Below are 14919 nucleotides of genomic sequence, written 5' to 3' on the forward strand. Positions count from 1 at the left end.
GCTGGGTGAATTGGAATGTGGAAGTAAGTGTCCTTCAGGTTGAGTGAGGCCATGAAGTTGCCTTGTAGGAGTGGTTTGACAACTTGAAGGGGGGCCATGTGGAAATGCTCTGAGATACTGTACCCGTTTAGAGGTCTGAGGTCCAAGATTTGCCTTAAGGACCCATCCTTTTTGGGAATGAGGAAGTAAAGTCAATTGACACCTGTGCTTTGCTGTTGTAATAGTACCAATTCTATGCCCCCTTACTCATTTTTTACATTTATTTTTTAGAAGTGCCTGAGCTTCCTCTTCGAGCAACTCGTGATGGTTTGTTGAGAGTCTGTGGTTGTGAGGTGGAATGTTTGGAGGTGTGGAAGTGAGCTCCAGACAATAACCATGTTGGATAATATTCAACATCCACTTGTCAGAGGTGATATTCTGCCTTGCCATAAATAACTGTTTATCTCCCCCAACAGGTGTGGTGTGATCGGGGAGGCGGTGGGTGGTTGGGGGTTGAATGGCAAGTCAAGGGTTAGTGGTGGATGCGGAAGGTCTGGTAAAACCACCTGTGCGTCTGCCCCTGGAATAGTTTCCTCCATGAACCCCTATAACATGCCCTCGGGGAGGATGTTTGGATATGCATCTTATTGTAGGATGTGGAAGTCTCAGGGGAGGTTGTTTTGGCCCCTACATGGTATGAGGAGCAGCAAAAATATTTACATTTGATCAGGTTTGCAATGCCCTATTGCCCTAGCTGTCTCATTGTCCTTTTTGATTTTGTTCCAAAAGGGTGTCCACATGGGGTCCAAAAATATGTTGCCCATCAAAGGGAAGAGCTAGTAAGTGTTATTGAATCTCAGGCTGATACTCTCAGCCAGGCATGTCTCAGAAGGAGCAGACTTGAGTTTATGTCCCTAGCCGCTGTGTCACCAACATCGAGGGCACAACAAATTGTTCTATTAGATATGATTGCCCTCAGAGGCAATTTTATATGCCCTCTTGTTGTGTTCTTCAGGGAGAGGCTTAAGAATCTCCTCCATCTCGACCCAAAGGGGCTTTGTCAAAAGCGTGATGAGAGTCCAATGGAGTTTGCAATCCTCCAAAAGTTGGCAGATTTGGCCACCCTTTTACCCGCAGAATCTCTTTTCCTGCTCTTATTATCTGGTGGGGTTGCATCACCAGATGTTTGAGAGTTGGCCCTCTTACAGGCTATAGCTACAACTAGTGAGTAAGGCGTAAGTTGTCCCTTAATGTATGTAGGGTCACTGGGTGAAGGTTTGTATTTTTTCAAATGGGAGTGATGACTCTAGCCCTAACGGGGTTGTAGAAAATATCATGAGCGTGTCGGAGCATACACTTGAGCATTGGCAGATAGTGTACCTAATGATGATTTGAGTAGAAGTTTTCAAATAAAAAAATCAACTTCAAAGGGCTTAGTGTGTAGTGGGACTTTATGGAATGTGGCCGTCCTACTTATGAGACCATCATAAGTGGTAGTATCATCAAGAGGGGAAGGATTTGCCAGATATAAATCCAGGTCTGTAATATCTGGTGGCTCTGTATCATACAAATCCCATGGACCCTCTTGAGGTGGAACAGAATATTGGTCTTTGCCCCCCTTTCCCTGTGTATGCGTGTAGTATGATGAACAGGTGAAATCTGTGGCAATGGAGTGTGCACACGAGGCAGTGGTGGAGGGCTGGTGTGCAGTGGACTGGTAGCTTTATCCTCTTTTTGCCTCTTTCTTGGAGGAAGAGGAATGTCTAAAGCTTCCTCAAAAGACAATTGTCTTTTTGCAGGTTGTGCCCCTGAATGAGGAGGTCTGGATGGATCATCAGGTGCTTTTGACGTGAGTCCAAGTCCTGGAGAGGTCTCTCAAGCACTAGTTCCACTGATTGTACTGAATGTGTAGTAAACGTATAGGTCTTCGACTGCAATGCAGGTTTGAGCACTGGAAATTTTGGTGCTGATGCTTTCGGCTCAGAAGCCACCTTTTTCAGTGGTAAGGTGGAATGGTGTATCAGGGCCTAAGCTTTTTGGCTCCGAAGTGCGGCTCGAGTACGATGGAGTATGTTTCAAGTTAGAAACCTGCTGTTTGTGCTGTTTTTTTGGCGCAGAGCCAAAGCCGGACATTCCTGAAAAAGCCAGTAGGTATAGATCATGGCCCGAAGGCAGTCGTGGCCCAATGCCAGTCTTTGGTTTATCGAGTGGAGGCGGGTTACCTTTTGTCAATGTGAGCTGTGGTCTGGGCGGAGGTGGAGGGGGAACAGTACTCATGGGTTGCCGTGGAGTACATGTCGGACCTGAGCTCCCGTCTGGGGAATAGGTGCCTTAGTTAGCAGCCAATGGATGGGGCTATACCTACTGTTCTGGTTCTGCTGAACTGAAGAGGTCTGATGTGTCTTCGGTGGCACGTCGAGACATCTTGAGTCGTAGCACCCTTCTATCTCTGAGTGTCTTTTTTTTAACGGAAAGACTTACAGGTCTCACAGGTTGCTTCCTCACGCTTGGGGGACAGGCACAAGCTACACACCTAATAGAGATCGGCGTGTGGGAATTTGGCGTGACAACAAGGGCAAAAACTGAAACGCATCTGTTCCATCACTGAGTGGACATCTCTTGGGGGGAGGCGGGGGGGAGGGTGGGGGGGGGGGGAAGGGGGGAAGCCGAAGAAGAATTCTGCCCCAGAGGGAGAAGGCCCAAGGGAACTGCAGCCAACTTTAATTCCCCAGACAAATTTGATGTCAATAGAATAACTAGGGAGACAGAGATCGCACTGCGATCGAAAACAATCCCGGCAGTATTAAATAAATGACCTATGACTGTGTTGAACCGTGGCAGAGGAGCACACATCCGAACCAGATGGCGGAAGAAAACAATCTACCAATGGAGTCGAGGACCATGCGCACTGCGAGCAAGAGAAGGAGTCACTATACCAGTGACTCGAAAGAAGTCTTCGAAAATAAACAACTTGCACACATCCAAGCCCAACTCTAACTGGCAGACTAATGCTAATCATGTGTATCTACAGTCACACATGTCTCAAACATAACACTACCCTCCAACATAAGACTTGCTTCCTCTATTATAAAGTAAAAATGAAGGAGTAGGAAACACCTTTAAAACATGCAGAACCGAATTACACACAAGAAGTCTCCACCATGTGAAAAATTCTTAATGTGTGGCTCTGACTAAAAGATTCATTTCAGCACTGAGGGGTTGATTAACAAAAGCTTATATTAGTACGGGAAGGAGTACCACAGGAGTACTCTTTTATGGACTCTTATATGCATTTGTGAATTGGCCTGAAATCTCTAACCCCCAATCAATAAGAGTGGAAAGAGGATACAGTGATTTCTAATTGTACTAATGCAAGAGAAATATCCAATGAATATTACCATTTTAGATGTTTAAGGGCTAGTTCACAAAGGCATGCAAGCGTACATAAAAGAGTACTACTTTATGTACTACAAAATGCCTTTGGGACTACACCTCTAGTTTTCTTTTATATCCATGGAACAATATTTTCTACTATACAAATGCTCTTTCCTGTGGGGGTATTCTCCTCTCATTCCATCATAGAAGCACACACTCCTTCTATTAATGGTATGTGTTTGAAGATTTGGAATCTAAATGCAACAAATATGTAAATAAATGAAAATGTATATGAGAGTGTTTGCCTGCTTTTAAGGGTAATCCTATCTGGAAATGGCTACAAACTAGAACTCCAAGCCTAAGTTTGAGAGTGAAGAAATCCCACAAGATTGACAAAAAGTCTGTATTCGAAATAGATTGTGAAACGTAAAAATACACACCTAACTTATAACCAGGTGTAATCGCATGCAAGATGATGTCCGACAAATGATCTATTTTTACAATAGATGACACATGGGTCATAAGAGCTGAACAATTAACAACATACATAGAAAAAGAAAATAATTGACATTCACACCTGCAGTAAGTTAGTTCAGCAAAATATTATTTTTCATTTTTTAAATGAGCCCCTATTGCAGGAGGAAAGCTCTCTACACACCTTTTTCATGTACCCCTCTATACATTTCTGGCTCAGCATTCACTAAGTGTTTTTGACTATATGGTAGTTCAACCACTTAGGAGAGCAATTTGCAGGAGACCTCAGACATGCATCGATTGCTAATGGCTCTTAATATTAATCTCCTATTCCCACAAAGCGAAGAAACAATTTACTTACTCATCTCTTCGGTCATTTCCATCTTAAGGTTCTCCTTCTGGAAATTCTGCATTGTCTGCATTGTCTTTTGAGGATCCATTTTCTTATTCACAGTCTGCATTGTCTGGAAATATTAAGAAAACAGCAGTGTTAAACAACTATTCTTCCACATTCTTTAGCAATGAGCAATACATAATATACTTTTTGCAACTGCATCCCAAGAATTATGTGAGAAATTAATTTGTGTACCTTTGCCTCAAAACTGCAATGTAATGCGGTTTCTGGAAGTGCTAGGAGAGGGCAAAGAATTGAATCACAGAATAAACAACTTTGAGTTCCCCAGCAGATGAGCATTACCAATTCAATGCATCAGAGCACAGTGCCCCTGGGCAAACGCCTTTGATATTTATTACTTTGTTGCACAGCAATGGAGCAGCATGTTGGCATGGGGGTACTGCTCCTTCCCAGAGGGTCCACTCTACTGCATGTGCGTGAAGGAGAGATACCATGACACCAGTGGCACTCTAACACCATTTCACGATCATAACAACCCTCTCCTAAAATTCAAATGCCATCTCGAGCAGAAGAAAATTGCGTGCACTGACAGAGTAGCATATGCTGTTTCTCACACGCACACTTCTAGCAATTAGGGAGTGGATGTCTTCTCCCATCGAATGTCCTCCAATACACTCGCTAAGGGTACATGTGCACCTCCTTTCATGATCTAGTCCAGGTCTGGTGGACTAATGGATCCATTGCAGGGACCTCTGTTGTACATCATGGTCAAAGAAATACTGCCAGATCCATCTAATGTTTCATCACTCAGAGCGGAGTACTATAGAAATAGTTAACAATAAATATCTGTTATTTGCCATTTCAAAAACACCTTAGCATCAACAAGGCTTTACAAATACACATATTATTAGGTTATAATATGACCTAGGCCAAAATCGACAAAGTGTATATATTGTCTATTTGGAAACATGGGGCCGAAAAGGAGATATGGAGCTATCGTATATATCACCAATATCCAAGATCTATGTTTGGGTACAGTACCAATAGTCCTTTTAGTAAAATCCCTGCCCAACCACAGGAATTTCCAGGGACTTCTTTTTAGCATTGGAGGGGAGGGGGAGGGGGGTGCGGGGTGGAGGGGGACTTTACAGGGATGTATTTACCTCTGCAGGGCGACCATTAACTACTGGGGAAGTTTCCATTTTAGTACCCGAGGTGCTGGGTAGTCCATAAGAGAAAGAATACATTGAGATATTACAGCGTGTGCGGGTTCTCGGATTGGTATTTGCTACAGTGTGGTATGTTTTTGTGAGAAGTGTGACACGCATCTGCAAAAGAAGGGGTGTCCAGTGCCTATCTCTTTACTTTATACGTAATAAAGGGGAATTATCATACTTTGCCGTCTTCCTCTGTTCTTCCGCCGCAATAGTCTAGGCTTCGCTTTGGTTGGTAATTCAAATGCCTGCATCTCAGTAGAGTAAGAGTATCGGGTTCAAGCATAGTTCGCGTTTCATCGTTTCCAATTTGCCTTTGCCTAACTCCTGCTGTTTCCAGACCAAATCTGCCCAAAGAACTTCACCCGGCTGTCGAGACCCTCCCGCCTGTCTCCCGCTGCCCAGCTGCTCACTTACGATCTAGAGCAGGGCCGCCGAGCGGAGCGTGGCGAGGGGCTGCCTACAACTCCCGGCAGCCCTCGAGGTCTCCAGCGTCCAGCGTCACCACCACTGAAGCGTCACTACCCAGCGCCAGGAGGCGCATAAAAGTGACACCTGCACCGCCTCGCGGGACGCCGGGCGAAGCCCGGGCCAAGGGCGGGCCCGTGCCATTTCCCGTGGTTCTTTTACCAGGCTGTACTCGACCCAACGATCCAGGTATTTCTGACTAGTCACCGCTCGCTACAGTCACTTGATTAAACGTAACCTATCAAGTAGAGTCCCAGGTCCAATCATCATGACCCGGGAGACTAGAAGCAAGACGGCCATGACTAACGCTATGCCCACCGGCCCTATTGACCGTTTCATTACGAGAACTAACGAAGTCATCAATCAAAGTATATCCCTTCTAGAGCGAAGGGTGTCACAAGATCTCGCAGCAGCCAGAAGGTCGTCACTGGGCCCCTTAGCCCTGGCCCAATCCCCGCCCAAATCTCCCTTAGATATACCAGTACCAATTCAATCATCGCAATCACTACCAAATGTTCTAGTAGAAATTCATTCAATTCCGAAATCTATTGATCTTTCTGTTTCGAATCTATCACTAGACTTAGACTCCTTAGGTAATCTAGAAAACACACCAGACCTTCAGTTACTACAGTCTCAAGACCCAGACACATGATCTCAGCATATGGGGGTGAAGGAGGTAGCGGTCCCCAAGCAGAAAAAAGATAAGAAAAAAGATAATTCCAGAAACCCGAAAGCTGTCACAATTACCAAAGAAAGATCTGACCCCCAAATAGCACAGGGTGTTCTAAACGACCCGACCATACAATCTATCAACCTTACAGATCCTCCTGTAAATTTAACTATTCCAACCACAGCAAATGCGGGGGAGCCCTGCAGCCTATGCAGTACAAATACCCAGCTTTTGGCAGGCTTCAGGGAAATCCTAAAGCACCATCTCCAACCCCTAGAACGTAGTATAATAGCTATCGAAAAACAACTCGCAAAACTGACCCAAAAACCATCTAGCCATCACAGTTTGGGTCAATTGAATAAGAATATAGGGGACAGTAAGGGGACTCCCATAAGCTCTAGCGCTAAAGGCGGCCAAAAAGCCAGTGAGCCCAAACCTCTAAAGACGACAATACCTCAAACTATCCAACTAAACGTTAAGAAGCCACTTACCCCGGTTCCCCCAACTTCTGGAAGTGGGACCGTAGATAAGACCCAGAGTATTATTTCCACCCAGTTAGCACCCCTGCAACCTGTTCCAACTCAGCCTACTCCTGACAAGGGTCCCGTTCAGCCACCAACCCAGGGACCAATCCCACCCTTAATACCCCGGTACCCCACGTTAAATGCACCAGGTGACGGGAAAAGGGGGATTAAGTCTAGGCGCCCGATCCATCTTCCACGTGAAGCGTCCCCCTTTACCGTCATTCTTACGGGGGTCCCGGAGCTTCCGGAAAGTACAGAGGAACCATCCTGGTCCCTTCAAAATAAAGTTCTACAATGGCTCAACATCCATAGGCCAACTCAATCCGCACATACTAGTAGAATTTCTACTGTGCGTAGAGTATCGTGGATAGGCCTGGAACCCAAAAGTATTCAGGGAGACTGTATTGTATTGAACTGTGAAGATTCGGCCACTGTCGATCATATCTGCTCATGGCCAGCTCTAGCCAAGAGCGGGGGGATTGATGCTTATCATCTTTCCTTTTTTTACCCTCCGAAATATAGTAACCAATACTCAATGGCTCCAAATTGGGAGCATCCCCTAGAGAGGCCTTGGGATTACGAGGCTCCTTGGTTTACTGAGAGAAATAGCAGCAGAGACTGGCAACTCCGACCTTGGCATCCCAGTAGTAAACAGGCCCCTTTGGCGGGATGGCAAGGATTTCCAACTAGAAACAGATATGACTGTCTAGAAACGGTCGATTGACCGTCAGCCATTTCACATCGCAATAACCAGCTCCAGAGGACATTTAGCTCTCCACCAACTCCAAAGAGAGTATCGGTGATTTTATCGGCAAATACCAACCTGTGACCATCGCCACCAACCTGTGGCCATCCCTTCTTATCCTCTCCACTTCTCTGTGTCCTCGCAGGACACGTCGGGGACGATTTTGAATCTTTCCTCGGCCAAATGTCTCCAGTGATCGAGGGATCTAAACCTCCCTCCCCAACCGAGATTCGGATTAGTCCCCTTCAAACAACTATGACTAATAACGCAACCATAGCTACTCCACACAGCCAAGCATGTGCCTCCCTTCCATCTAATGTGACGATTCTATCCGTCCTATTTTGGAAAATTGCTGGTCTACGTTCCAAGATCAACTTGCAATCGTGGGCGGATATGATTAATGAGAACCACATTCTATGTCTCCAAGAGACTTGGCTAACTGTCCCCGTCCATTTGGCGGGTTATAGCACCTTCTTTATACCAGCAACACAGGGTTTTTTCGGAAGACCTAAGGGTGGTCTAGTAGTCTATGTAACAAACACTCTCCCCCTTACAAAATTTATCAGCCTAAAAGAAGAGGTTTGCTATCAAATCCTAAGTATCCATGCCGAAAATAGATGCACCTACCTCCTGGTAAACCTATATAACAATCTCTTACCTTCAGAGTGTGCGCAGATAATAAACGAAGTCACCATCTTTTTAAGGTCACAGCTGAATAAGCCATCGTCTCTCCCTGTCTACATCATCTGGGGAGGCGATTTTAATATCCCTCTATGCTCTAATCATAGAAATGGGATCTGCGGACTGTCTGATGAGACCGACTGTCCTCTGGCCCATTTTGCACATAGTTCTAACGGAAATTCCATGAACGAGAGCCTCTTTACGCTAGAGCTGGACTAGGCAAATCAGTTAGTCCACCCACAAGTTGACTTCTCCCCGACATTTCATGGTAGGGGTTTGTCCAGCACAATTGATTTTATCCTCTGTTCTCAGAATCTAAGGGGCCAATTGACAAAATGTTCCACAGGGTCAGACAGTTCTAGTGACCATTTCCCTAACAGAATTTTTATTCAATTAAAATCTCTATCACTACACTTAAATGTCAGAAGCCTGCTAACACAAGAATCGTTAAAAATGGACAAACTGAATGGGTTCTCAGTGAAATGGGCAAAAATAGATCCCGACGTTGTAACAGAGAAAGTCCTCAAAAAAGCCAACCTTTCTGTCAACAACTGTCTAGATCCCGGCTCATCGCCCCAAACAGTGCTGGCCAGCTTTGACAGGATTTTGGGAATTATAAAAGAGGAATTAACTCGCTCTATTGCACGAAAACCATCGGCCGAGGGCTGGTTCAACCGTGGGTGTCGGAAAGCACTTTCTAATCTCAAGTCAGCTCTACAGACTACCCCGAGAAACCCCCAGGTGATAGCAGAACTAAGAAAACTTTAAGAGGCCGAAAGATCAAAACGAACTAAAGATATTAAAGCAAATTTATGGTTACAACTTCATGACAGTTGTCGATCTAGGGATAGTGGTTACTTTTGGCGAGTTGTAAAATCCCCCTTCTTGTCAAACCCGTCGTCATCTCAACATCTTGACGTCGCAGTAACTGCAGAAGAATGGGTCGCCCACTTTTCGAGAATCTTTGGTGGTCCACAAATAAATCCGACAGAGGGAAGCCCTACCACTGTTTTAGCAGCGGCCCCAAATATTTTCCCATTAAATATCCGTTTTGAGCACGGGGAGGTGGTTAGGGCCCTAAAAATGTCAAAACCAGGTAAGGCCCCCGGCCCAGATGGGGTGCCGGTGGATATCTTCACACATAACATCGAGCTCTGGTCCCCACTTCTTACCCAGGTTCTGACTGCGGTAACAACTTCGGGTCTCATTGACTCTTGGTCCTCATCCATTCTTCTACCTATTTTTAAAAAGGGCGACCGGAATGATCCGGTCTGCTACAGACCCATCTCCCTCCTGGACTCCCTGGGTAAGGTAGCGGGACGTTTGCTGTTGGAACGTCTCCAGGAGTGGGCAGCAACAAATTCCATCTTAACCGACCTTCAATACGGGTTCCAGGCGGGTCTTGGGACCGTAGAACAGGCCTTGAACCTCGCCCTCCTGATCGGGAAATACGTGAACGCAAAAAAGGGTCATCTATTTCTCGTATACGTCGACCTCAGTGCAGCGTTCGACTGTGTACAGCATGGGAAACTCTGGTCTCTGCTCGGGGAAATGGGCGTTGATCCTGCTCTTTTAGCATTTTGCGCGAACTTTATTCAGACGCGACAGCAAGAGTAAGGTACGGGATCAGCGGAGAACTCACCTCCCCCTTTCAAATAACAAAAGGAGTTAGACAGGGCTGTGTACTGGCTCCCTTCCTGTTCAACTTGTACACCAATGGACTCGAGGCAGCCATGCTAGAAGGGAGCCAGGACCTTCCGCAAATTAAACACCGTCCCATACCAACATTGTTATACGCGGACGACTCTGTCATCTTCGCCAGGACGTTGACCCAACTTCAAGTACAGCTCAACAAGTACTGCTCCTATATGGACTCTCTCGGCCTTAAGGTTAATATAAAAAAGACATTCGTAATGCACCTTGGCCCTAAAATAAAAAGACCTAAACCCATCTTTGTTGACAAGATCAAGCTTGAAAGAACTCGTGTCTATCCCTATCTGGGCATCCTGGTGGACGATTCCTTGAGTTGGCGACAGGCAGTGGCAAGTAAAAAACTGCTCTTTTTAAGAGCCACTGCAGCCCTAATATCCTTTTCAAGGAAACTGGGGAAACCGGCTCCCCCGGAATTACTTACCATATATTACGCTAAGTGCCACAGTGTGGCAACGTATGGCGCAGGGGTCTGGGGCTACGGCCCGATAAGTCCACTCCAAATGATCGAGAATGACTTTGCTAAATACTTATTGGCCCTACCACGCAGTGCCCCAACCTATGCCTCGTTAGCTGAACTAGGCATGGATTATATCACGGACACCATTCGATGCCAAACTATGCTACTGTGGCACCGTATATGGACCAAAGAGGAGTGCCATTTAACACGCTCCTTAATCTTGGATTGTATAGCTCTTGACAATTGGGAAAATATACCCTGGCTAGTATACATAAGGAACTTCAGCCGGAACATGGTCCGTACCAACTTTTTCAACGACCCCCCGAGCATGACCGACACATCGAGGAAAGAACTCAAAAAGCTATGTCTGTCGCATTTAAGAGATCTTCGATGCTCGGTGGAATTGGTAAAACCCACAAACTCTCAAATGATCGCTGTACAGACCCACGTGGGCATTCAACCATATCTGACCTTCCTTTTGAACAATTTTGAAAAGTATCTTCTTACAAGGTTTCGTTTCAATTCTTTTTTCCGGCTTGTAACCTTTCCAAATGTACAAAACTGGTCCCCTATAATCATTCCCTGTCCCTGTGACAATGTCTCTCCCCAATCAACTATACACATTCTTTTTTTCTGTAAATTTTATTCTTTTCCTAGGAAGGTTTGGATTTTGCCTTTGTTAAGATTAATAGGCCTAAGAACCTGTCGCCCAGCATACCTATCCTTGCAATGTCTGAACTCCAGTTTTACAGCGAAGCATGTAGCTAATTTCTTAAAAGCCTGTATCAAATATCGACGTAATTACGAGTAATTCTCATTTTTATTTTTACATTTTGTTTACAATATGATAGATTTGCTCCTAAAAACTTCTTTTTAACAATGCATAATTTTAATGTTTTTATTTGTACTTTTTATGGTTGCAATAACGTGGCAATCGAATAAAAGTTTATGAAACCGAAACCATTACAGCATCCAGGACAAGAATCACAGGCAGGTGCTTTGAGTCTAAAACTCACTTCATCATATGTTTTTCCTAAAACCCACTGTGGTACAATAGGAGAAACTTCCTAGCATTGAAATCTGAAATGTAATTAAACACCAACACCACTCTTCTTTTGTGTAGAGGTCTTCTTTCATTTAGATTTAATTAAGATTATGATTACTTACTGCATGCATGTGAAACACAGCAGTCTTTTGAAAGTTCACCAAACTGAATCATTCTGCCTACTACCTCAAGACACGTGTGTTCTCATCCTCTCTTTTGCTGGAGGTGTATAGCAATTCAATTGACACATGTCCTAAATCCGCTTCCATCCCAGAGAAAATGATTTGTCATTTAGAAGACCAAGACATCTCGAATATGGAACCCTCTTTTGGGATAACTTCCAAAAGCAGGGCCACATTATACGTAATGTCCAGGGCTTGAAAATGACTTATATTAACACTTTTTGCACAATGGGCTTTTTTGGCATTACAGAAGGGGCATGCAGGATTGCTCAGTGCAGTACGTGCATGGTATGAGGCCAAGGGGAGTGCCCTTATTTCTAAAGGGGTATGGCACATGCAAATGAGGGAGCCATTTGGGCATATAGGTAAATGGTTCCCTCATTTGCAGGACCACGTCGGCCGAGCTTCAAGTCCTCACCGTCATGTTGCCCAACTCGTCGCCAATATTTATTTTGGGTTCAATGAGAAGTCAAGGGTCGGTGAGTATCTTTTAAGTGGCTTATTTAGTCAAATGAAACCCCACACCAGATGTCGCCTCCTCTCATCAGCTGGCTCCTCCAACCGTCTTTGAGTGGAAACATCAAACCATTCAGTTGGCTGCATTTCACACAAGAGACAATAAAGAGCGCAACCTTACAACATAATCCATGGCATTTACCACCTCAGCATTCAACAAACTGGCATCAAGAGCACTGGCGTGGCATCTATATAAGCACCGCATGTGCCACTTACAGAGTGAACGGTGATGCCACGCAGATCCAAACAATGCCACCTACCGGCATACATGGGTTACTGTTCATGAAGAGTTTTCAGATCCAGTCTGATACATGTGACTGGATCTAAAATTAAATGGAAATGTAATATTCCTCACTAGTCTATACCACTCAGCAGTCATCTTTTGAGGTATTCACATCAATATTAAATCACGAGCAGATGTTGCACACATGATGGCAGACAACCCACTGTGTGGTTTAAATAAGTGCAACCAAAATTTGGGGGAAATGCCAGTTTAAAGGAAAAGTCACTTTAAAAAGTTTTTGGTAGTTAGAGTCACACATCAACACTACAACGCAGCGCAATGGCCACATTAGGAAATTGTTTGATATGAGGCACCCCTCAAGCTCCATTAATCTTAAAGCATGTAAACTACAGAACACAAAAAATATTTAACATTATGAAGGAATATGGTGAGAAACAGGTCACAGAGGTGGCAAAAAGTGGAATATCACAGAGTTCAAATGCCTACAGGGTGAGCAGTTAACCAATTCTACTGGTCATGCAGTTATATGACTAGAGGTTGTCTTTCATGTAGGGAATTTCAAGTCACAAAAGGTCATAGGATTAAATGGTTAATGCTTGGACCTGGTCAATATGATTTTACGGCTTCAATCCTCTGAAGAGGGGAAACGGTTATGCACATTACCTTAGCATTAAGTTTAACAGACTTGTCGGTCCATTTAAATAGTTTAGCGTGTTCGTTGTTGATGCTCTAATTTTACAAGTGGAACAACAGTAAACTCTTAGTTTTTTAGCCTTGGATAAATCCATCCTTGCCCCAATATTGTGTGCAGGCTGAATATGAAAAGACGTAGGAAATGTCCAAATTCCTCAGGAAAGGGTACAACCGCAGATATAAAAAGGAAATTGTGTATCTGGGAAGGCTCAGGTGTTTGTTCTTTCAAAGATTTGTAGTATTCAAAATCCTAAATTGAAGAAGTGAAAGTAAAAGGTGAAAATAGAGGAGATTAATTCTCAATTTTTTAGCAATCTTTGTAACATGGTGAGAAGCATAAGGTAATCTTTGTCATACATGAATGAGTCCCTAAGGGAGCCCCGGCCCTGCCATAAAAGACTCAGATTGAGGACACTTAGTTCAAATTAAGAGCGAAAACCTCAACAAGGAGTGATTCACACTAATATGCATTGAGCATTTGTTATTGCAAGTTCCCATTACTGAAGGAGTTGCAAATTTGCATTGTTGCTCTGATGATCCACCTTTAAGTGTGTAAAGTTAGAAGGCAAGAGACAAACATCGAGGCTCTGCTGATTTGTCACATTGCTTTATTTGGTTTGAAAGATAAGCCTCGGGATATTCGGTATTTCCTGAGCCAGGCAGCAAGGATACCTCTGATACTGCTGTACCTATTACAGAAAACTGCTTCATGTGAAAATGAAAACAGTATTTTTCTGAGTAATCAAGTCTTTTGTGTGTTGTGGTATCCCAACAAGGCTGCTTAATAAGCATATTTTCATTGCTTGATTAATTAGGAATTACATTTAATGAGTATCTCTGCACAGAGTTATCTTTCACATATAAAAATTCATCTGGACCCTTGAAATTACTGAATCAGTGCCATGACAACTCATGAACTCTAAGAAACTAAAACAATAATCCTGGTTGTAGGAATATGAGCACGGCATTAGTCTCTCATTCCACCCTGTGAATCTAACAAAAAACCTATAATTTGGCTAAAGTAGGTGCTGGGGTATGTTAAAGGGCTCGGAGCTGGACCTTGCTCCAATACCGTTCCCCAAGACTATTACCATGACCTTTTTGCTAGGAGTTTGAGACCCTAAGATGAATGGCAGCTATCACCCAAGCTTCTGCAATTCAATTTAATTTCAGCAGTAAAACTAATCGCATTGCCAAACTTAGGGAACCCCACACTCTGAAGATGGTCTGCAGGCAAGGAGACAGATTTCATCAGGTTTAATGCTTCGGAGAAGGAAAGGGCTTTCACAAGGGCTTCCTCAACAGACAGATTAGGTCAACCAGGACTGCATGAACAGTAGTTGACAAAAAGGTTGTGAATATGATGGCAATAGATAGGCGAGGCTTCCCTGCCGCTTACAAGAGCCTGGTTGACTACGTGATAATAGATCAGAAGGTAGTAGTTTCAGGCAGAAAGGTTTGGTTTTTACAAGGTTTTGAAGAGTACTATCACATTCGTGAGAGGTGGGTATCTATCCACAGAGGAGCGAGCCATTTCCACATAGGGATAAATTGGTTCAGAAACCTTCCTTTGTTTATCCTCGG

The 14919-nt window shown here is 44.2% G+C and overlaps 1 protein-coding gene across 1 annotated transcript in view; it reads right to left on the bottom strand.

Annotated features, from left to right (window-relative positions):
• CHMP2B (charged multivesicular body protein 2B) overlaps positions 1-14919 on the bottom strand; it is a 104111-nt gene that overhangs the window by 18370 nt on the left and 70822 nt on the right. Inside the window, exon 4 of the mRNA XM_078658339.1 lies at positions 4190-4292. Within this exon, the coding sequence (XP_078514465.1) occupies positions 4190-4292 (103 nt within the window). The remainder of the gene's footprint in view (positions 1-4189; positions 4293-14919) is intronic.

This window comes from Lissotriton helveticus, chromosome 8 (genome assembly GCF_964261635.1).
Source record: "Lissotriton helveticus chromosome 8, aLisHel1.1, whole genome shotgun sequence".
Classification (NCBI taxonomy): domain Eukaryota; kingdom Metazoa; phylum Chordata; class Amphibia; order Caudata; family Salamandridae; genus Lissotriton; species Lissotriton helveticus.